The sequence below is a fragment of the Stenella coeruleoalba genome (assembly GCF_951394435.1).
Source record: "Stenella coeruleoalba genome assembly, chromosome: 8".
NCBI lineage: Eukaryota > Metazoa > Chordata > Mammalia > Artiodactyla > Delphinidae > Stenella > Stenella coeruleoalba.
Window position 1 is genome coordinate 7,518,914 of NC_137154.1, and position 23,517 is coordinate 7,542,430.

The window sequence follows — 23,517 nt, forward strand, 5'->3', positions numbered from 1 at the left end:
CTAAAATGCCCCACCCTTTGGTCCCTCCTCTTGGACAGCCCCACAGCCCCATGGCGTCTGGTCCAGCACAGCTGAAGACAGCTGGACAGAAGTCAGAAATATCACTGGACAGAGTCAGTCCCTCCCCTCTCCCACCTCCTCCAACCCAGCCTCGACCTCTCCTTGGCCCTCACGTTCCAGGCGGGCCTCCCAGGCTTAAAAAGCCTGTGGTGACATTACCAGCCCCGCCCCACTCCAGGGTCTAGCTGCGAGGCTTCCTCACCCTCAGCCCTCAATTCACCTTCGTCCTTCCCAAGCCTCAGTGTGTCCATCTGACAAATGGGTGTAACCATCCCTGCCTCACCTACCGGTCTCCCAGGTCGGCTGTAACGATGCAAACAACATTAAATCAGAAACTAGCCAGTTTTTTGGAGGGGGTGCCGAGAGGCCGGCATCCCGGGGAGGGAGCGGACTACAACTCCCATCCGGCTCCGGGGCCGCGGGAGTCCCCAGCCCCTCTCCCCGCGCTGAGGGAGAGGCTGCCCCTGTTCCAGGGGGCGAGGGAAGCTGCAGTGTCCTGGGCATCCCCCACCTAGGATAGGGGCCGGCGAGGGCCATGGTGGGCCTGGGCCTGGGGCTGCGAGAAGATAAGTGCGGCCGTCCGGGCCGCGATGGGACACCCCTTCCTCCTCTCCTCCCACTCCCCCACCCCGCCCCCTCTCCCCATCCCCACCCCCCCACACCCCCATCCCCCCTACCCCTAACCCACCCCGCCTTCCTTGCTCCGCCCCGCCCAGGAGTTACTCTTCGGGGCCCGCCCCCCCACTTCCTGGCCGGGAGTTGGGCCCGCCCCCGCGCGCCTCCGCCCTCCCACCTTCACCTCCAGTCGCGTCTCCCATTGGCCGGCGCACACCTGCCCGTCCGTCGGGGGGCGGGGCGGAGGGTGGGGCGCGGCGCCCAGGTGAGGGCGGGCAGGCGGCTCCGGAGAAAGGTGACAGCGGGGAGGGCGGGAGGGTGGGGGGAGGACGCGCGGACCGACAGACGGACGGACCGACGGGCAGGCATGCGGGCGGCTCGACTCTAGACTCCGGCCGCAGCCATGGAGCGGCGGTTGCGCGCGTTGGAGCGGCTGGCGCGGGGCGAGGCCGGCGGCGGCCCGGGGCTCGACGGCCTGCTGGATCTGCTTCTGGGGCTGCACCAAGAGCTCAGCAGCGCCCCCCTGCGGCGGGAGCGCAACGTGGCGCAGTTCCTGAGCTGGGGTGAGTGGCCCGGGAGGGACCGTGGGGGGGTTGCCCGAGGGACACCGCGCCAGGAGCCTCTCCCTCCGTGCTCCACGCCCACAGACCCTCCCGCGGGGAGCCGCACTCCCACAGGTTTCTCCCCTTCCCAGACGACCCGCACTGGCCCTGATACATGCCACCAGACCCCGGCCCTCTCAGTCACCTACACACTTTACCCTTATTCAGATTCACACACACACTTGTTCCCACTCCCAGAACCTGGCACGAGTGCACCACACACATCTCACTCACACACACAGAAACTTGGCCCCAGGGGTAGACCCCAGACACATGTACACAGTACACGCTCCACACGGAGTCATCTCATGACCTGTGAGAACACAGCCTCTCACACGGAGACCCCTGTGCATGTGACCCACTGACAAACATGCTTTCTCTGGCTCCCACATTCCACAGACACACTGAGACACGTGCAGCTCCTGGAGAGACCCAAGGAACCCTGCCGACCCCCGCACCCACACTGGATCTGATACGCACTTGTCTCCTTCCGCTCACAGATCCATAGGTAGTGCACACTTGCAGGCATCCCCTGCCCACCGCACCCCACACTGCCATTTCCCTGCACACCAGACCACCCAAGACGACACAGGAACCAACCTCAGACCCTCTGTGCGCAAGCGGCTGCCCAGGCCTCCTGAGGGCTGCTCCCCAGGGCTGGGGCAGGGGGCTGGATGGAGGTGGGTCTGCACCCCTTCCTGGCATTGACTCATCTGAGTCACTGGGAGTGGCTGGCCTGGGATGACCCTGAATCCAGTGTGGGCACTGGTGCCACCCCAAGGGCTCCCTGGTCACGCCTGTCCAGGCCATGGGGGAAGGACAGGGGGGCCTGGCTTGGAGGGCGGGGTGAGGCGAGTGTTTGCCCAGTGGGCGACTAGCATTCCTGGCACTCCTGAGATCTGGGCCAGCACGAGGCCCAACCTGGCACGGTTAGGGGCCTGTGAGACATGCCAGTGAGTTGGGCCCAGTGCCAGCCCTTTCCTCTAGCGTGAGGGCAGTCAGAGGGCCCCTGCCTCTGCTGCCCACCTGTCTCCCCGGTACTCCTGCACCTTATGTGTGTGTGTCTATGTTGTCATCACCCCCTGTGATGCCCACACACACGTGTGCTCCTCCCTGCCTGCCTCTGGCACCTCTGCCCTGGACCCCAGCGTGGGGGCCTGTCTGTTGACATCTCCCCAGGTAACTCACAGAGCGGTGACTCACTCTGCTCCTGCCTCAACTTGTCCCTGCTCCTGCCCAGAGCCCCCGTCCGTGCAGCACGGCAAGGGGACTGGGCAGCCTGTCCTGGGGGCCTGGGTCCTCCTGGCTGTAGGCCCCAGGCTTTGGCCCCTGTCTGGCTGGTGGGTAGCCACCCTCACCTCGGGTTCCCCCTTGCAGACCTGCAGCTGCTCCTCCCCAGCTGCACACATGGACCCAGGAAAAAGACAATTAATTTCTGTAATGAGGTTTCCACACCACCCATGCTGGGGGGGTTCTGCCTGATAAACCTGTGGAGCAGCTCTCTGTCCCAACCACAGACCTGCCCAGCTGGCAGGGAGTTTACCTGCTGGCAGGGGGAAACTGAGGCAAGGAGCCAGACTGTAGCTGTCCCCAACCCCTGCTGCGCCCCCTCACCTCCCTAAGCTTCCAGGCCCCAGTTCCCTCCCGCAGGCCTGGGGCTCCTCCAGGCCTAGAAGGGCCGGGGAGTGGCTGGACATGTCCCTCCTGGGAGTGTCAGGGACTCTAAGGAGGAGGTTCGTGGCCAGATGCAGGTCCAGAGAGCGAGGCAGGGCTCAGAGTCGTAGGGCTGGTCAGGCCTGGAGGAGATCCTGAGCACTCACACCCTCAGGTGCCAGCGTCGGGCGCCAGGGGAAGGTGTTTTGGCCCGTTTTTGAGTCTTGTGAGAACCTGGGCAGACCTCACTGTGCCTCCGGCCTGAGGAGGCCCCACACGGGGAGCACAGAGCCTGCCCGCCCAGAGCCCCGTAGAACCATGCCCTACCTGTCCTCCGGGGCCGCCCCAGGCCTCACTCCAGCCAGGTACCTCTGTGCCTACAGAGGGACCCACAGCTCCTCAGTGGCAGAGAAGCCTCTCTGGGGACAAGGAATGTTGCTGGTCCAGTTTCCCAAGACAGGCCCTGGCCTGGTCCTGCTAAAGGGCCAAGAACTGTGAGCTGGGGGTGGGAATGGTATCCCCATCATTCCAGGGTGACCTGGCCAGCCATGGTCAGCCCCCAGGCTGGGGAGAACTACAAATCCCATCAGCCCCTGGGATAGAGGCCACCTGGAATCTGGGGACAGGGGTCCAGGGAACCATGGATTCCGGGGGGCCAGGTAGTCAGCCAAGCCAGGACCCCACCTTCCACGCTTCCTGATCGTGGCTGAATGGGCTGCAGCTCCTGTCAACCCCTTGGCCACAGGCCATCCCTGGGGAGGTCATCCCTGCCCTGGCCTTGTGGGAGCTGCAGGTGAGAGAGAGCCTCCCTGCAGGCTCTCTGAGCCCCACTTTGTGTGCCCTCAGTCAGTCCCTTCATAGCAAAGGTGAAAGAGCTGCAGCTGCAGAGAGATGACTTTGAGATCTTGAAGGTGATCGGCCGAGGGGCCTTCGGGGAGGTGAGCAAAGGGCCTTGGGGTAGTGGGTAGGAGGGCGTTTGCACCCAGGCTGGACTGACCCCAGTGCTCTCTGTGGCCTCAGGTCGCTGTGGTGAGGCAGAGGGACAGTGGCCAGATTTTTGCCATGAAAATGCTGCACAAGTGGGAGATGCTGAAGAGGGCCGAGGTCAGTGTCGCGTCTGGGGGAACTCTGGGTGGCTACAGGCCTCCGAGACCTGCAGGGGAAGTGGCCGGGCATGGCTGCTGAACAGGAAGAGGAGCCACCCCAGCAGCGCGTATTCTTCCTATCCCTTCCACACAATAAGCCTTTCTTAGAACAAGCAGAATTGTTCCCATTTTCTTCCTTTTTTTTTTTTATTTGCCTGCGTTGGGTCTTCATTGCTGCGCGTGGGCTTTCTCTGGTTGCGGCGAACAGGGGCTACTCCTCGTTGCAGTGCGCAGGCTTCTCGTTGCGGTGACCTCTTGTGTGGAGCATGGGCTCTAGGCATGTGGGCTTCAGTAGCTGTGGCTCGCGGGCTCCAGAGCGCAGGCTCAGTAGTTGTGACACATGAGCTTAGTCGCTCCACGGCATGTGGGATCTTCCCGGACCGGGCTCGAACCCGTATGCCTTGCATAAGCAGGCGGATTCTTAGCCACTGCGCCACCAGGGAAGTCCCCCCATTTTCTTTATGATAACACTGAGGCCCAGAGCCATAAAGCACAGGCTCAGGCTCACACAGGTGACCTTGATCCACATTCCTAGACTTAACTGACTCTTTCTCCATCCCCTGAGCTGGCAAGGTGGGGTTCCTGGGCTCCGATCCCACCCTCCTCCCTTACCCCCTGTGCCCCAAAACTGTTGCAGACGGCCTGTTTCCGGGAGGAGCGGGACGTTCTGGTGAAGGGGGACAGCCGCTGGGTGACCGCTCTGCATTACGCCTTCCAGGATGAGGAGTACCTGGTGAGGATGCTCAGCAAAGCTGGAGGGGGGTTACCTAGGGACAAAGGAGAAGGCTTTTGGGGCCAGAAGCACTGATCCAGGAAGAGAGAGACCCTCCTACTGGGACGAAAAGGCTTCCACTCCCCACCAGCTCAGGCCTAGAGCCTCCTGCCTGAGGTTTGGCTGGGAGCTGGCTGCCCCAGAGCTTCTGGGAGACACAGCCTTGCCTTCCCAGAACCCTGTGGAACCCCTGTGAGGCAGGTGGGAGATGGGTCCCTGGGGCAGGTGCCCCCCCGCCATCTGATTCTTGCCCCCTGCCCACCACCTTCTAGTACCTGGTGATGGACTACTACGCTGGGGGGGACCTCCTCACTCTGCTGAGCCGCTTTGAGGACCGTCTCCCGCCTGAGCTGGCCCAGTTCTACCTGGCCGAGATGGTGCTGGCCATCCACTCGCTGCATCAGCTGGGCTACGTCCACAGGTGGGGTCCCCAAAGCCCCTGCTGCACTTTCAGTCCCTGTTGACAGCTCTGGGGGCAGCTGACCCATAAGTGCCAAGCGCTGTGCTGGGTGCTTCATATGCACAGAACCTTTGAATTCTCACACCCAAAACCTTGTGTGATGGGAGCTGCTATCATTCCATTTTCCAGATGAGGTAGTCAGGGCTTAGCACAGGTAAGCACCTGGCTCACGGTGACTCAGCCAATGGGTGGCCGAGCCATGGGTTGCACTGGGGGAGTCTGACTCCTGTGTCCCCCATGGTACGCTCAGCTGCCTCCAAGGGTCGTCCTATGGGTCCCTCTCCCCAACTTAACCAGCTTCCTTCTTGGGAGCCAGGAGGCCTGGCCACCATCCTTCCCCCCCACACACGTGGGCACACTGCTCACATGTGGATGCAGGAACACGTGTGAGCATACACACACTCGCACACCCAGGCATGTGCCTAAAGGCACATCCACATGCACAGATCAAGCCCCTCACTCTCCCTGTCCTCCCCCAGGGACGTCAAGCCAGACAATGTCCTGCTGGACATGAATGGGCACATCCGCTTGGCCGACTTTGGCTCCTGCCTACGGCTCAACAACAGTGGCATGGTAAGGGACCCCGCCCTAGATGGGGACAGAGGAGAACCTGGCTGGGAGAACTCCCAGGAGAGCAGGAGTCACCAGGCCTAGTGCAGGTGGCATCAGACTCCCAGGGGAAGGAGGGGCTAGGCCTGGGGCCCAGGTGTGGGCACCATGCCAGCCAAGCCCTAGGGAGTTGGGGTGCTAGGCCCAGACCCAAGGCCGTGGTGAGGGGCCGAGCCTGAGGCCATGGTCATGGCGTCATTAACACCACCACCCACAGGTGGATTCGTCGGTGGCAGTGGGGACGCCCGACTACATCTCCCCTGAGATCCTGCAGGCCATGGAGGAGGGCAGGGGCCACTACGGCCCACAGTGTGACTGGTGGTCCCTGGGGGTCTGTGCCTACGAGCTGCTCTTTGGGGAGACGCCCTTCTACGCGGAATCCCTGGTGGAAACCTACGGCAAGATCATGAACCATGAGGTCTGGCCACCAGGCCCTGGGGTTCTGGGAAGGCAGCGGGACTCCTGAGTCTGCGAGGTTGGAGATGCCCGGAGGCAAGGGTGGGATTCTGGATACTCACCTGCACCCCTCCCCCGGGCCTGCAGGACCACCTGCAGTTCCCCCCAGATGTGCCCGATGTGCCGGCCAGTGCCCAAGACCTGATCCGCCAGCTGCTGTGCCGCCAGGAGGAGCGTCTGGGCCACGGAGGGCTGGACGACTTCCGGAACCACCCCTTCTTCGAAGGCATAGACTGGGAGCGGCTGGCGACTAGCACTGCCCCCTACATCCCCGAGCTTCGCGGGCCCGTGGACACCTCCAACTTCGACGTGGATGACGACACCCTCAACCATCCGGTGAGTGGAGGGGCCCACAGCAGTGGGGAAACTGCCTTGAATCTCAGTGGCTGTGGGACCCTCCCCCGCACCGCGAAGTTTCCTAAAGCAGTTGGTGGGCTGGGGATGAGGCCTTCAGACCCCAGAGACTCGTGGGAGTTATGGTTCACCTGGGCTGGTTCACCTGCACTAAGGTGGGTTGTGCCAAGTGAAGGTCCTTTGACCACAAGTGTCATCCTGTTAATCAGAAATCATGTAAGAAAGAAAACTCCCAGCAGCACCTGGGAGGCCGGAACCTCAAAGGCTTATGGGAGTTGTAGTTTTTTGCAGGTGGGGGGGCTGTGTTATCCCTCTAGGTTCCCACCTGAGCAGGAGGAGGTCGGCAGTCAGTCCCAGGGGGTCTCCTGGGTCTCGAGCCTCCGCCTGGAGCTGTACCTGTTACAGGTACAGAGCTGTACCTTTCCTTCTCCTCCTTCTGCAGGGGACCCTGCCGCCACCCTCCCACGGGACCTTCTTAGGCCACCACCTGCCATTTGTGGGTTTCACCTACACCTCAGGCAGGTGAGTCTAGTCCTCACACACCTTGTGGGAAGCTGGGGTCTGCTGGCCTGGAGAACACCAGGAGCGTAGCCCATCAGGACCCTGGGAAAGTAACCAAGTGGCCCACCTGGTATCCGCATGAGACAGGTGCTCGGGAAGTGTGCTCGAGCCCTCAGCCGGACAGTCCCCCATGCCCTCAAGGTCCTGGTGGGGCTATGCCTCCTATGGGTCCTGCCCCAGCATCTGGCCCTCACAGGACCCTCCACGGCTGGCTGGGCGAGTACTGGACTTGGAGCCAGAGGCCTAGGACCACTCCCCGAGCCTCACTTTGTACCCCTATAAAATGGGCAGGATGCTCTCAGCCCAGTTCCATTTGTGGGGCTGGTCTGAGACTGCAGCGAGGTCCTGGGGGAGTGGGAGTTGCAACGTGTAAGCAGATGCGGATGCATCTGACCCTCACTCGTAGAGCGCTCACTGTGTGCTGGGCGTGGGGTCCCCTGGGCCCTTATCACTGAGTCCTCTTGACCGCCCTTGGAAGAGCCCCTAGCATCACCTGCATTTTCCTGTGAGAAAACTGAGATTCTGATATGTTCAAGGTCACACAGCTTGTAAGGGCCAGGGCTGGGGCTTGAACCAGGGCCCGGGGACCCTGGAACCACTGCTCTGGGCTGCTGCCCACACTAACAGCCTGGAGCCTCCTAAGGGCAGGGTCTGGTCTTGATTGTTTTTATTCCCAGCACAGAGCCCAGACTTGGGTACAGAGCTGGTGCATAGCGGGTGTTTCTTAGGTGAATGAATGTTTGGATGCAGAAAAGTGGAGGAGGCTGGGGGGTGGTTCTCTGCCAACTCTTGCCCTGCTCTCCCCAGTCTGGGCCCTGAGAGCACTTCTGAGCAGTTGGCTGCCCTGGAGCGGAAGCTCCGCTGTTTGGAGCAGGAGAAGGTGGAGCTGAGCCGGAAGCTCCAAGGTACGGGGGAGCCGGCTGGGCTGGGCAGGGTGGGTCTGCCCCGGGGGCTGCCGCTGCAGAACGAGCTCCTCACCTGCGGGTGCCCCCCAACACAGAGGCTCTGCCGACCCCCTCAGACCCTCGGGAACTGGAGCAGCTACGGAAGGAAGTGCAGACTCTGCAGGACAGGCTGTCAGGTACCCCCCAGCACCCCGTCTCTTTCCCCTCTACCCTCACCTTGGGGGCCGAGCTATTTTCCCAGCACACCGGAGTCCAACCTGGGTTCCAGTCCTGCCCCTGCTCTGTACGTACGTGCTGTGTGATCTTAGGGAAGTATCTTAAACTCTCTTGAGTCTGCATGTAGAAAATGGGCCAGGCTGGGGTGAGGGTTCCGTGAGATACTGCACATAGAGTTCCTGGCTGAGGCTGGGCTCTCAGCATGTGCGGGTCTCAGTGACAATTCCCGGCAGAGACGCTGAGGGACAGCAAGGTGGACGGACGCCCGGCTGGTAGCCCAGGCCAGGACAGTGACGTGCAGCAGGAGAGAGACCAGCTCCTCCAGGTAGGGCTTGGGGAGGTGGCTGAGTGGCCCGGAGTTCGAGGCTAAGGAGGTCTGTGCACTGACTCCAGGCCTTGCCCTCCCCACCGCCACCTGGACCCCAGGAGCTGGTCGAGGTGCGGGCGGGGCTGCGGGCGCAGGAGCAGGAGCTGTGCAGGGCCCAGGGGTGGCAGGAGGAGCTGCTCCGGAAGCTGCAGGAGGCCCAGGAGAGAGAGGTGGCCATGGCCAGCGAGACCCAGGCCCTGAGCTCCCAGCTGGAGGAAGCCTGGGATGCCCAGAGGGAGGTGAGTGATGGGGGGCGGGCACAGCAACAGGGCCCTGCCCCCAGGACCCCTGGTGTGGCTGGAGGAAGGCTGGGGAGCTCGGTTCGGGGTGCCGGGAACACCAAGTGCCTTTGCACCCCCTCTGTGGCTGGCCGAGACCTGAGCGAGGGAACAGGTAGGGTGGGCAAGGGTCCAACGCCTCCACCCCTGCTGCAGTCGGCAGAGCCTGAGAGTCTGGAGCAAGGCCAAGAGTTGGGGTGGACGGGGACTTCCCTGGCGGTCCAGTGGTTAAGACTCCGCGCTTCCACTGCAGGGGGCGCGGGTTTGATCCCTGGTCGGGGAACTAAGAGCCCACATGCCGCGAGGAGCGGCCAAAAATAAAAAAAAAGAGTTGGGGTGGACAAGGTCAGCACTGACTGCCTCTGCTCCCATCCCAGCTGCAGGCCCAGGTGGCCGCCCTGAGCCAGGAGGTGATGCAGCTGCAGAGACGGCAGGAGCGAAGCCTGGAGAAGGAGCCTCCCCAGATCAAGGTGGTGCCTTCCCCCCCACCAAGCGGTACTTCTCTTGGCCTGGCCCCACTCAGGGTCCTCAGGGCAAGGCCCCAGGGGTAGGGTGGGCCATGGCTTCTCAGGCCCCTGCCCTGACCCCTCTCCATGCCCTGCAGACCATCCACACTGCCTCTGAGACCAACGGCACAGGATTGCCTGAGGGCAGCAGGCCTCAGGAAGCACAGCTGAGGCAGGAGGTGGCTGCCCTGCGTGTGCAGCTGGAGCAGGCCCGCGGCCACGGGTGAGCTGGGCAGCCGGGGCAGGGGACAGGGCGAGGGCCCGAGCTGGGAGTCACGGAGTCGTCCTCCTCGCCCGCAGGCCGCGTGGGAAGGAGGAGGCTCTGTGCCGGCTACAGGAGGAGAACCAGCAGCTGAGCCGGGAGCAGCAGCGGGTGAGCAGGGCGGGCAGAGGGCCGGAGAGACAGGCAGGAGGTGGGACAGAGGCGGGGAGCCGGCAGGCCGGGTGGGCAGAGCTGCCAGGGCTGCGGGCCAGCCATAGTGGGTGAGCGAGGGTGGACACAGGTGGGCCTCAGGGGCACTGGGGCCCCTGGGGGCTGAGCCCTCCTTCCTACCGGGCCCCTAGCTGGTGGAGGAGCTGGAACGGGAGCAGCAGAGCAAGCAGAGACTGGAGGGCGCGCAGCGGGAGACGGAGAGCAACTGGGAGGCCCAGATTGCCGACATCCTCAGCTGGTGGGTGCCCCGGGGCTGAGGGCGGGGGCTGGGCCCAGGCTGGGCTGAGGGCGCAGCCCCTGACCCTGAGCCCCCTTCCCAATCAGGGTGAATGATGAGAAGGTGTCAAGAGGCTACCTGCAGGCGCTGGCCACCAAGATGGCCGAGGAGCTGGAGTCCTTGCGGAACGTGGGCACCCAGACTCTCCCTGCCCGGCCGCTGGTGAGCCCCAGGGACACCCAGGGGGAGGGGTGCCAGGAGCCGCACTCCACGGGTAGGGACGCTAGCTCACAGAAGATCAGGGACTTGCCTAAACTCACACTGGGTCAGGGGCAGAGCTGGGGCTTTGAGCCTGGCCAGGTGGTGTGGTGGGAGAGGGCCGCTGAGGTAGCCAGGCCCTCGGGGCATCTCACGTTGATTCCCCCTGGCCACCAGGATCACCAGTGGAAGGCACGGCGGCTGCAGAAGATGGAGGCGTCGGCCAGGCTGGAGCTGCAGTCAGCACTGGAGGCCGAGATACGGGCCAAGCAGGGCCTGCAGGAGCGGCTGACGCAGGTGCAGGAGGCCCAGCTGCGGGCTGAGAGGTGAGACCACGGGCAGGCACTGCGAGGGGCCCAGGACCCACGCGGAGGCCTGTGGCGAGCTCTTGCCTGGTTCTCCCCAGCCGTCTGCAGGAGGTCGAGAGGCACAACCAGGGCCTGCAGCAGGAGCTGGCTACCCTCCGGGAGGAGATACGGGCCCGTGGGCCGGGGGGTGAGTGGCCGTCTGCATGCCTTGTCCTAGAGCAAGTCCTCTGCTCCAGGTCACCAAGGGAGTCCCACGACAGCCTGGCCGGGCTGTGGAGACAAGAGTTTGTTCCAGACTCTGCTGCCTAACCCACTATCTGTTAGCTAGCACTTACTGAGCACCTGCTGTATGCCAGCCCCCCGACACTTCCCGGCCTGTGGTCATTTCCCCATTTTACTGAGGTGGAAACTGAGGACCCCGCCCTGGCCCCTGGTTTCCTCAGTGACAAGTGTTAGGGTGGAGTCCCTGGTCCCAGTGACCCATGCCCTCTGTTTGCAGACACCAAGCCCTCAAACTCCCTGATTCCCTTCCTGTCCTTCCGGAGCTCAGAGGTAAGAACGGTTGCGGGGCTGGCTGGGGCAGAGTCCCAGGGGAGGACACAGGGACCTTGACTCTGCCCCCATCCCATTCCCCAGAAGGATTCCACCAAGGACCCCGGTGTCTCAGGAGAGGCCCTGAAGCCTGGGCTGGAGCCCGAGCTGAGGCCAGAGGGCCGCCGCAGCCTGCGCCTGGGGGTGAGGACCGACAGGAGACCCGCAGTTGGGGGGCCTGGGCCCCACCCTCTGCCTGTGCATGGCTCACCTGTTTGCTCGCCCTCCCCTGCAGGGTGTGTTCCCCAGAACGCCTGCTGCTACCACACCCCCTGCAGAAGGTCCTCCTGCAAAGGTCAGTGCCCGGCGGGGCGGAGCGGGGGCACCAAGCCATTCTGCCAGGTTTCCAAGGACCCGCTTGGGTTCCCCCCACGTGCGTTCTGGCTGGCAGACTGCAGTGGGGCTGGCGGTGGTGGCAATGAGTTTGTTTTTTTTTTTTACATCTTTATTGGAGTATGATTGCTTTACAATGGTGTGTTAGTTTCTGCTTTATAACAAAGTGAATCAGTTATACATATACATATGTTCCCATATCTCTTCCCTCTTGCGTCTCCCTCCCTCCCACCCTCCCTATCCCACCCCTCCAGGTGGTCACAAAGCTCCGAGCTGATCTCCCTGTGCTATGCGGCTGCTTCCCACTAGCTACCTACCTTCCATTTGGTTGTGTATATATAATGTCCATGCCACTCTCTCACTTTGTCACAGCTTACCCTTCCCCCTCCCCATATCCTCAAGTCCATTCTCTAGTAGGTCTGTGTCTTTATTCCTGTCTTACCCCTAGGTTCTTCATGACATTTTTTTTTCTTAAATTCCATATATATGTGTTAGCATACGGTATTTGTTTTTCTCTTTCTGACTTACTTCACTCTGTATGACAGACTCTAGGTCTATCCACCTCATTACTAATAGCTCAATTTCGTTTCTTATTATGGTTGAGTAATATTCCATTGTATATATGTGCCACATCTTCTTTATCCATTCATCTGATGATGGACACTTAGGTTGTTTCCATCTCTGGGCTATTGTAAATAGAGCTGCAATGAACATTTTGGTACATGACTCTCTTTGAATTATGGTTTTCTCAGGCTATATGCCCAGTAGTGGGATTGCTGGGTCGTATGGTAGTTCTGTTTGTAGTTTTTTAAGGAACCTCCATACTGTTTTCCACAGTGGCTGTATCAATTTAGATTCCCACCAACAGTGCAAGAGGGTTCCCTTTTCTCCACACCCTCTCCAGCATTTATTGTTTCTAGATTTTTTGATGATGGCCATTCTGACTGGTGTGAGATGATATCTCATTGTAGTTTTGATTTGCATTTCTCTGATGATTAATGATGTTGAGCATTCTTTCATGTGTTTGTTGGCAGTCTGTATATCTTCTTTGGAGAAATGTCTATTTAGGTCTTCTATCAAACTCTTAGAGGAAAACATAGGCAGAACACTCTATGACATAAATCACAGCAAGATCCTTTCTGACCCACCTCCTAGAGAAACGGAAATAAAAACAAAAATAAACAAATAGGACCTGATGAAGCTTAAAAGCTTTTGCACAGCAAAGGAAACCATAAACAAGACCAAAAGACAACCCTCAGAATGGGAGAAAATATTTGCAAATGAAGCAACTGACAGAGGATTAATCTCCAAAATTTATAAGCAGCTCATGCAGCTCAATAACAAAAAAACAAACAACCCAATCCAAAAATGGGCAATGAGTTTTGAGTACGACCACAGGCTCGCTGGGGCTCAGAGTTCACACTGCCACCTGGCCCAAATGCACTGGTCTTGCACGAACCTCAGGGTGGCCGGGTTGGTGACGGTGGCAGGGGCGCGGGGCGGTGCGAGGCCCTCGGAGGCCAGGATCAGGCATGGGTAATGTGCGTGTCCCCCTCCCCAGCCTGGCTCACACACGCTGCGCCCCCGGAGCTTCCCATCCCCCACCAAGTGTCTCCGCTGCACCTCGCTGATGCTGGGCCTGGGCCGCCAGGGCCTGGGCTGTGACGGTGAGACCCTCACCCACTTCACCCCCCTGCACACCAGCCTCCCACGCGCCCGCCACAGCCCCTAGGTGGAGGGAACGGAAGTGGCCCCAAGCCTGCCACACCCGGGCAGTTTCAGCCCAGGCCACTGGCGCCTCCCGGTCAGCATTCCCCACTGCTCCGCTTCCTTTCTCTTTTCTCATTTTACGGGGAATCCGTGCCAGGCCGAGGGGAGCTGGGGCTGGGAGTGCCCAGGGTCCTGGGTCCGGGCTGTCCGCACCCCACCTCACACCACCCGTCGGCTCCCGCTTTCCCCACAGCTTGCGGCTACTTCTGTCACTCGACTTGTGCCCCACAGGCCCCACCCTGCCCCGTGCCCCCTGACCTCCTCCACACGGCCCTGGGAGTGCACCCTGAAACGGGCACGGGCACCGCCTACGAGGGCTTCTTGTCGGTGAGCCCGCGCTGGGGGAGGAGGAAGACGGGCGTGGGTGGCTGGGCCCTGGCAGGCCCTCCCACGCCTGCTCTCCCGCAGGTGCCACGGCCCTCGGGCGTCCGGCGGGGCTGGCAGCGAGTGTTTGCCGCCCTCAGTGACTCGCGCCTGCTGCTGTTTGATGCCCCAGACCCGAGGCTCAGCCCGGCCAGCGGGGCCCTCCTGCAGGCACTGGATCTGAGGTGGGTGCCAGGTGGTAGTTTGGGGCAGGGGATGTGTGGGTCAAGGGGGCAGCCGGGGCCGTGCGACCACTGACCTGCTCCATGAACCTCCCAGGGACCCCCAGTTCTCGGCCACGCCTGTCCTGGCCTTGGATGTTATCCACGCCCAATCCAGGGACCTGCCCCGCATCTTTAGGGTGAGTTCGGGGTGGCGGGGGAGGGTGATGGACCAGACCCCTGTCTGCCTCTGTGCTGTCCCCACTGCAGCCACTTTTCTCCATCTCCATGGCTGCCCGCTTCCTCTCGCCCCCTCGCCTCCACGTGGATGGCTACAGTGGCTTCCGCTCTGGTCCGTGTAGCTACACTTCATCGTGCAGTGCAGTTTTCCACATATGAAGCTGGTTGTGTCCTGCCGCGTTTAGGACGCTTCTGCGGCTTCCCATCGCCCTCAGCGTGCTCCTAACCGTAGCCTTGAGGCCCCACATCTCTGACCCTACCAGCTCCCTGCCCCTCCCCCACCTCAAGCACTCCGGGTCACTCCACTCATCCCCCAGGCTCCGGCAGAAATGTGTCTTCCTCTGGGAAGTCGTCTTTCACTGCTTAGCCTGGGTGAGGGGGCCCCACCCTGTGGTCTCACGATGCCCCATCCTTCCCCTCCGATGGCACTGGTCCCACGGCTCTGGAGGAGTCGTCCCCATGCTTGTCTGACCAGCCCACCTGGCTTATCACCTGCTGCAAGACAGCACCTAGCACTGCCCCGGGCAAGCCGAGGCCAGTGCTAATAAGCATCAGCCCCTGGAGGAAGGATGGCTGGCTCTTGGCCCTCTGCCCCCCAGCCTGGGTCCCCGCCCGCAGGTGACGGCCTCCCAGCTGACGGTGCCGCCCGCCACGTGCACCGTGCTGCTGTTGGCGGAGAGCGAGGGTGAGCGGGAACGCTGGCTGCAGGTGCTGGGCGAGCTGCAGCAGCTGCTGCTGGACGCACGGCCCAGGCCCCGGCCGGTGTACACGCTCAAGGAGGCCTACGACAACGGGCTGCCGCTGCTGTCCCACGCGCTCTGTGCCGCCATCATCGGTGAGCCTCACGCAGAGGGGGCGTCGCCCAGGCAGGCTCGGGGGAGGAGTCCCGGGCTGCCACGGTCACTAGGGCCGCTGGCACTGCCCGGTCCCTGCAGCCCTGAGCTGTGGACTCTCCTGCACGTGTCCTCCTCGCCTCTCCTCTGGGCACAGCTGTGTGATGGGGGACCTGGGCCGAGGGTTGGGAGCCTGGCTTCTGCCACTCCATTTCTCTGCGCCCTCCTTTCTGCTTTTTCTAAAAGAATCTCAAGTGAGCGAAAAGAGCAGAGGCTTTAGGAAGAGATAAAGGAGGGTTCTGCTCCTGACCCTTACCAGCAGCCAGGTGACCATGGGGGAGCCTCACACTGTCTCCTTTGGGGCTGCTGTGTTCAGCCAGGAGCCTGGTGCACCGTGGGGCCTCCGTATCGGACAGCTGGGGAACAGGAGAGGAGCCTCCCTGGCCTCCCCCGGCAGCCAGGCCCCGAAGCGGCCCTGCCCCGGCGGGCTGGGACCTCTCCCTGCAACCCCTCAGGACGGGGGCTACAGGAGCCACTGCCCGCGTCCTCCAGGTCCCCTGTGTCAGTCTGGAGCCGGGGGACGAGGGCATTTGTCGAGCAGGGATTGCTGTGAGCTTAACACTCACCCTGCACTGCTTCATCTCTCCACAGCCTCACAGCAGCTGTGTGAGAAAGGTTAACCACTATTATTCCCGTTTTACATAAGGGGAAACCAAGGCTCCGAGAGGTGACATGACTTACCCCAAATCCCACAGCTCAGGGTGGGGGGCCTCTCACCCTGACTCCTGTCCCTGTGGCCCTTCCCTATTAGAGCCAGTCCAGACTCTGGGACAGAAGGGTCCAGTGATGCAGGGACAGTGTCCTCAGGAGAAACCTAAGCTTAGCAAGGGCAGGCAGCCTGCCCAGTCTTCTGCCTCTGGATGGGCCTTTGGATCCCTGACCCTCTCCCTCCCTCCCTCCACCAGACCAGAAACGGCTTGCTCTGGGCACTGAGGAGGGACTGTTTGTGATCCACCTGCACAGCAACGGTACCTACCAGGCTGGGCCAGGGCGGGCGTGGGTGCGCGTCAGCCCCGGGGGACAGAGGAGGCTGGGCACCCACCCGCTCCTCACCGACCTGCCGGTGACACTCTCCCTCGCCAACCCCACAGACATCTTCCAGGTGGGTGAGTGCCGGCGGGTGCAGCGGCTGGCCGTGAGCCCCACCGCGGGCCTTCTGGTCGTGCTGTGCGGCCGCGGCCCCAGCGTGCGCCTCTTTGCCCTGGCCGAGCTGGAGAACATGGAGGCATCAGGAGCCAAGATCCCCGAGTCCCGAGGCTGCCAGGCCCTGGCAGCCGGGCGCATCCTGCAGGCCCGCACCCCCGTGCTCTGTGTCGCAGTCAAGCGCCAGGTGCTCTGCTACCAACTGGGTCCAGGCCCGGGGCCCTGGCAGCGCCGCATCCGCGAGCTGCAGGCACCAGCACCTGTGCAGAGCCTGGGGCTGCTGGGTGACCGGCTGTGCGTGGGCGCAGCTGGCGCCTTCACCCTCTACCCGCTGCTCAACGAGGCTGCGCCCTTAGCGCTGGGAGCCGGTCTGGTGCCTGAGGAGCTGCCCCCATCCCGCGGGGGCCTGGGTGAGGCCCTGGGCGCCGTGGAGCTCAGTCTCAGTGAGTTCCTGCTGCTCTTCACCACCGCCGGGGTCTATGTGGACAGCGCCGGCCGCAAGTCTCGCATCCAAGAGCTGCTGTGGCCAGCAGTGCCCACGGGTTGGGGTGAGGCCTTTGGAGGGCCAGGCTGGGTGGGGCCTGACACCTGCGGTGTAGCCCACGCGTTGGAGGAAGACAGGGCCCTGCCCAAACTCCTGAGCTTGGATTCGGAGGCCAGCGTGTGTCCTCCTGCCCGACCACACCCTCGGTGGCTTGCACGGGATCATCTTCCCCTGCCTGAAGTACTCTCCTTTCCGTACCTGGCAAACTCTTAACCGAGTCCAGCCCCAGTGGCAGCTCAGGGCCTAGAGCTGGTAGGCCCTCCAGAGATGACCCCCATGATTGCTGTCACTATCGTTACAGCTTTCACACTCCCTCCCTCCCCCCACGATCGGTCCTTTGCTCCTTCTTGCTGCCCCACCTCTGTTCACACCTCTGCCCTGGCTCTCTGCACCTTCTTTGTGTGGGGGGCCTGGAATTCTTCATCACATCCAGTACCCAGCCCAGGCAAGCGCACCCCAGAGGCTATGAATGTTTGGAGGAATGAATGAATGAATGGACAGGGCAGCGGGGGAGTGTCACATGTCCACAGGTAGCTGGTGTGATGGGCTACAGCCTGGAAGAGAGGGACAGCACTCCTTTTATGAACAATCGCCCGTCTGGGGGTGAGGCCTGTGGGTTGGGACCAGACTGCTGGGGGCCCATTCCCAGCGCTCACTCACCACTGAGTGAGACTTAGCTCTGGGGTTTCCGTTCCCTCATCTTAAGTTAGGGGCAATAATACTACCTGCCCGGAGTTGTTTGAGAATTAAAGGAGGAAAACTGTGCAACATGGTTAGAACTAGGCTGGCGTGGCTAGAGTGAGTGCTCCCTGATCGTTATCTCTAACTTGCTATGGAGGTTGGGTGGGGCAACCGGGAGAAGAAGAAGGACCTTTGGTGGGGCGTGGAAGTTACGGTGCTGTGACAGTACACAGGGTGTTCCCTGTGATAGGGAGGGGGAAACAAGCCCAGAGAGGTGCCTCACTTGCCTGGGGCTGCACAGCACAGTTTCCCACTCTACAGGTTACGCAGCCCCCTACCTGACAGTGCTGAGCGAGAACGCCATCGATGTGTTTGATGTGAGGAAAGCAGAATGGGTCCAGACGGTGCCACTCAAGAAGGTGAGGGCCCGCTCAGATCCCTGGGGCTGGACTGGGGTGTGGTCGGGTAGTATGGCGTGACCTCTGTGCCTGTTGCCTCAGGTGCGACCCCTGAACCCAGAGGGCTCCCTGTTCCTCTTTGGCACCGAGAAGGTCCGCCTGACCTACCTCAGGAACCTGCTGGCAGGTGAGGGAGAGTGGGGGTGGAGGAAGGGGTGTGACCCTGAGCACCAGTTGACTGGCGCCATGGGATCTTATGAGCACCGCCCAGCTCTCTGCTGCTCCTGCAGATAAGGACGAGTTCGACATCCCCAACCTCACCGACAACAGCCGGCGCCAGCTGTTCCGCACCAAGAGCAAGCGCCGCTTCTTCTTCCGCGTGTCGGAGGAGCAGCTGCAGCAGCAGCGCAGGTGCGCGTGCGTGTTGCGGTGGCTGGGCGGGACCTCCTACTCTTGGGGGCGGGACGAAGCACGAACCTCGCTGTCCCGGAGAGGGCAGGAAGGTGTCACCTTCGCCGCCTCCCTCCCTTCACCCCTTCCCCCTGTAGGGAGATGCTGAAGGACCCTTTTGTGCGCTCCAAGCTCATCTCAACCCCCACCAACTTCAACCACCTGGTGCACGTGGGCCCTGCAGACGGAAGGCCCAGCGCCAGGGACCTGCCCCCGGTGAGTGTGAGTCCTCTGGAGCCAATCCCAAGCCTCCCTGGTGAGGCTGAGCCAATCACCGGCCTCTGCTTACATGGGACCCGGGACCTCAGGGCGTCCAGGCCGTACGCAGTTCATTTGACCTGGTTCCAGCCTTCCACCCTGTCCCCAACAGGCTCCGGAAGAGAAGGGCCAAGGTGCCCGCAGCTCTGGCCTGCAGCGGCCCCACAGCTTCTCCGAGGCCCCGCGGCGCCCAGCTTCCATGGTCAGTGACGGCCTCGCTGGAGACGCGGACCACAGTAAGGACAGCCTCACAGCCTCCACTACCTCTGCATCCCTCCCCCGTGTTTCCATCCCCTTTGGACCCTTCAAACCTGACCCTGGATTTTTGTCCCCTTGCTCATCCTGCTCCTGGAGCAGTGAAGAGGAAGCCTTGGACGTCTCTGTCCAGCGAGTCGGTGTCCTGCCCCCAGGGATCTCTGAGCCCCGTGGCCTCCCTGATACAGGTGAGCCAGTGGGGGCTCTCCCTTTCCCCGTTGAAAGGCAGGCATTTCTGTTTCGTGCTGGGACCTGAGGCCAGAGAACAAGCTGAGCCCATCCCTGCCTTGGATGCTAAGAGATGCTGACTCTCCCCTGTCTCGCCCCTTAGTGGGTCCCAGCAGGGGCCTGGAGGTAGGTCAGCCGAGGTCTGACTGTCTTGGCTCTGACTGTACCAGCAGTGTGGCCCCGGGCGAGGTGCCCAGCCTCCCTGAGCTTGCCTCGCCTGTAAAATGAGGTTATTGTTATGAGACCTGTAGGAGGTACCTGGCACAAGGGGAGAGCACCACAGCAGGGGAGCTCTTGGATTTTTTTTTTGGCCACGCCACTTGGCTTGCGGGATCTTAGTTCCCCGGCCAGAGATTGAACCCAGGCCCTCAGCAGTGAGAGTGCAGAGTCCTAGCCGCTGGACTGCTAGGGATTTCCCGCTCTAGGAACTCCTGTGGGCGAGAGGTCAGAGGAGGGAGCAGTCCACTCTGGCTGCGGACCAGGAAGATCTAAGGACTTGGGAAGGCTCCCACTCCCCCTCCAGCCACGTCTCCAACTGCCGCCCCCACTGCAGCCGCACCAAGCCACTCAGAGCCCTGGGACCACCATGTTCTTTCACACCTCCAAGCCCTCACCCCTGCTGTCTCCCCTGCTTCTCTTGAAATACCCTTTCCTGTCATCCACCTGATTAAGGGCCAGGCCATCTTCAAGGCTCTGCACCACTGTCATCTTCTCCAGAGACCACTTGGCTGCCTGGTCACGTGGTCACTGCCGCCCTCCTCCCTCCACCTCCTAACTGTTGATCCTGCTGTGCTGTGATTTTCATCTGGGTTCCTTGATTGTGGGGGTCAAGTTTGTCTTCTGCTTGGAGTAAAGCCTATTCGTTGATTGAATGTAGAATGGAGTGAATGAACAAAGGGGCTTTGGTTTGGGCTCCAGAGTTCAGTAGGATTTCCTCAGGCTCTTCTCACATACCCCTATCCCACCTCTCATCTGACCTCCTCCGATGGCCCTGCTGCAGCAAGGGATGTGTCCTGGGGAAGCCTCTGGGAGGCACTGACCTGGTGAGGGAAGAGTCCTGCTTCCTCTTTCTTTCTTTTTTTTTTTTTTTATAAATTTATTTATTTATTTTTGGCTGCGTTGGGTGTTCGTTGCTGCGTGCGGGCTTTCTCTAGTTGTGGCGAGCGGGGGCTACTCTTCGTTGTGGTGCGCGGGCTTCTCACTGCGGTGGCTTCCCTTGTGGCGGAGCGCGGGCTCTAGGCGTACGGGCTTCAGTAGTTGTGGCGAACGGGCTCAGTAGTTGTGGCTCGCGGGCTCATTAGTTGTGGTGCACGAGCTTAGTTGCTCCGCGGCATGTAGGATCTTCCCGGACCAGGGCTCGAACCCGTGTCCCCTGCATTGGCAGGCGGAGTCGTAACCACTGTGCCACCAGGGAAGTCTCCTGCCTTCCTCCTTCTACCCTGACTTCCTTCTGTTTCCACTCCAGGTCTCAGAACGGCCCCGGAGCCTCCCCCTGGCCCCTGAATCTGAGAGCTCCCCTTGACACCCTCCGGCGGGGCCCAACCCCCAATCCCAGGACCGAGAGATGCGAGAGAGCAAAGAGCTTGAGGAACGCCATATTCCGGCCGGTCCGGAACGTGTGGAAATTCGGACTCAGGGCAGGCCTGGCCTGGGCAGCCATGGCCTGGGTTGCTAGGACAGGGCCGGGGCGGGATCTGACTCCCAGCCCTCATCCCGCCCTTCACTCTGCTCCCAGCCCCAGCCTGTGCTAGCCATGGGGAATAGGATGGCCCCCTTCTGCCCTGGGGGCCCCTCTGCGCCAGTGTCCAGGGGTGATTTTGCCAAAGCTGTCACTTCCAGGGCCAGGCCCCCGGAGTCTTGTGATCAAGAGTCCAGAAGAGGGACAGAGAGGGGCCGGGTTCCTGGGAGCAGTCTGGGGTCGTGGCTGTGGACTGTCTAGCCCCCAAGGAGGTTGAGTTGGGGCATATCCCAGTCTCTGCTCAGGGTCAGGGCAGGGAAGACAGGCTCTAATCCAGAGGAAGAGGTAGAGAAGGAGGGAGAGGATGTTGGTGAAGGAGGTGAGAGAGGCAAGGGGGAGGAAAGGAAGTGCAAGAGGAGGGGAGAGTGATTGGAAGGAGGTGAAAGCCATCCAGAGGAGAAGGACAGAAGGATAAAGGAGGAGCGATGGAGAAGAGAGAGGCCAGAGGAGGGGGTGGAGGGAGAGGGAGCTAGGAGAGCACAGGCACAGGCGCCTTCTGTCTGGGGGGAGTCGGTGGGGGTGGGAAGAGGGAGGGGCTCTGAGAGCCAACTGACATTGTCATCTAATTTGTCCAGGAGGAAGATAACTCCGAGCCAGGGATGGGATGGGGGGGTATTTATAAGGGCTTCTTGGTGGGAGATGGGCACCCTACGGGTTTCCAGGCACACTCTGGCCCTTCGCAGAAAGGCGGGGGGTCATTTTTCTCAAAGCTTCAACCACCTGTGTATTAGGGGATCATAGGGGCATTTTATTATTGATCACAGTCATTATTATTGTTATTATATTACTATTTTTATTAAACCTCCCCCTACTGATGAGTAGGGAGCAAAATAAATATTTATCTCCTCAAATGCCATATTCCCGGGAGGGATAGACCCTGACACTCTGTGAGGCAGTAAGAAACCAATAAAGACAACTTTGTAAGCTGCTGGCCTCCCCACCTGGATCTGTCTTCCTGGGATTTAGAAAATGGAGGGAGGAGTGGGGGCATCAGAGACAGCTGAAGACCAGGTTGTCTTCATGTATTTTCACAAATCGGATGATGTTCACATGGGGGTAAGTGAGGAGAGTTTAAAAGCGAAGGGACGGGGCTTCCCTGGTGGCACCGTGGTTAAGAATCCACCTGCCAATGCAGGGGACACGGGCTTGAGCCCCGGTCCAGGAAGATACCACATGCCGCGGAGCAACTAAGCCCCTGCGCCACAGCTACTGAGCCTGCGCTCTAGAGCCACAACTACTGAAGCCCAGACACCTAGAGCCCATGCTCCACAACAAGAGAAGCCACCGCAATGAGAAGCCCGCGCACCGCAACGAAGAGTAGCCCCCGCTCGCCACAACTAGAGAAAGCCCGTGTGCAGCAACGAAGACCCAGCTCAGCCTAATAATTAATTAATTAATTTTTAAAAAAAAAGCGAAGGGACGGTTTACAAAAGTGAGGGCAGCATCAGGGGAACCCACCAAGGAGTGGCGGTGCCCTGAGCCGCGGCCGCAGTGAGGAGCTGTTATCACCCCCAGGTCAGCCAGGCAGGAAAAGGCAGGTGTTACCCTGCGGGAGCTATGGCTCTCAGTAGAAGCCCTTGGCCATGGCCAAGCAGGAAGGCAGCCCAGGAAATTAATTCCTCCACCTCACTCTACTCCCTCCCTCCCATCTCCTGCTTCCTTTGGTCCAAACCCAAGCAGCAGCCAGACGCCCCTAGAGCTGAGTTTCTGCAGGTCTAGAGGGCAGCCTTTGGGGTCCAGAGCAGGGTGGAGACGGGAGGAAGTGGATCTGAAGGGCACATCCTGCTGCCCCACCCAGGTGAGACTGCTGAGAGGAGTAGGGGGAGGGGAGGTCTGGGAGGGGTTTCACTTGTTCTAATCTGGGGTGTCCATGACTGGGCAGGACCCAGGCCTTGAGGCTGGGCTGGGTGAGGCAGGAGGATAAGTGCTGGGATCAGGGCAGGCTGTGCCCTAAGGCTTGTGGAGGGCCCTAAAGTTAGGGAAAGGGGCCTGGTTAGAGATACGGATTGGAGGGTGCCCGGGAAATTCCAGGGCCTGGTTAGGAGTGCAGCCTTGATTCCAGTCTAGTTCTGCTATCATGGGCAAGATACCGGACCTCTCTAAGCCTCAGTTTCCCCATCTGTAAGTGGGGATCATAAAATCCATCTCATGGGAGGTTCTTGTGAGACTTTGGCGAGACAATGAGTGTAAAATGCCTTCAGCTCACTCAGGAAATGTTTGCCTATGGAGATGCAGAAGCCCAAAGAGAGGGCCCAGGGCAGGGACACCGAGGCCTCTTGCAAGCTAGGGCCTCCAGCCACCCTCACCAAAGTGGAGAAATGGCTGTTTCCCTGGCACCCCTCAATAATTTAGCCAAAAGATTTTCAGTTTTACATTAAAAATTTTTTTTTCTCCCGAAGTTTTATGTTGACAAATTTCAAACCTACAGAAAGATTGAAAGAATATGAACGCCCTGGGACTCCCCCAGTGGTCCAGTGGTTAAGACTCTGCGCTCCCAATGTAGGGGGCCCGGGTTCAATCCCTGGTCAGGGAACTAGATCCCACATGCCGCAACTAAGAGCCTGCATGCCGCAACTAAAAGACCCCGCGTGCCGCAACTAAGAGCTGGCACAGCCAAATAAATAAATATTAAAAAAAAAAAAAAAAGAATATGAACTCCCTACACTCTTCACTTAGATTCACCATTGTTAACATTT

At 60.8% G+C, this 23,517-nt stretch overlaps 1 protein-coding gene across 1 annotated transcript; it reads left to right on the plus strand.

Moving 5' to 3' along the window:
- Window positions 1–1,078: 1,078 nt before the first annotated feature.
- On the plus strand, window positions 1,079–21,256 carry CDC42BPG (CDC42 binding protein kinase gamma; the record flags this gene model as incomplete). Its single annotated transcript, XM_079930262.1, has 37 exons — window positions 1,079–1,238; window positions 3,777–3,868; window positions 3,951–4,034; window positions 4,713–4,808; window positions 5,120–5,268; window positions 5,787–5,880; window positions 6,134–6,334; window positions 6,460–6,708; window positions 7,169–7,248; window positions 8,095–8,192; window positions 8,288–8,368; window positions 8,642–8,733; window positions 8,802–9,014; window positions 9,431–9,523; window positions 9,658–9,782; window positions 9,860–9,932; window positions 10,124–10,230; window positions 10,317–10,431; window positions 10,645–10,793; window positions 10,874–10,962; window positions 11,275–11,327; window positions 11,412–11,510; window positions 11,602–11,661; window positions 13,261–13,366; window positions 13,663–13,796; window positions 13,878–14,017; window positions 14,112–14,193; window positions 14,852–15,068; window positions 16,032–16,094; window positions 16,218–16,817; window positions 17,816–17,913; window positions 17,995–18,079; window positions 18,183–18,303; window positions 18,441–18,558; window positions 18,713–18,836; window positions 18,958–19,043; window positions 20,549–21,256. The coding sequence occupies 37 exons, from the start codon at window positions 1,079–1,081 to the stop codon at window positions 20,603–20,605; spliced, it is 4,683 nt and encodes a 1,560-aa protein (XP_079786388.1). The 3' UTR covers window positions 20,606–21,256.
- Window positions 21,257–23,517: the final 2,261 nt, after the last annotated feature.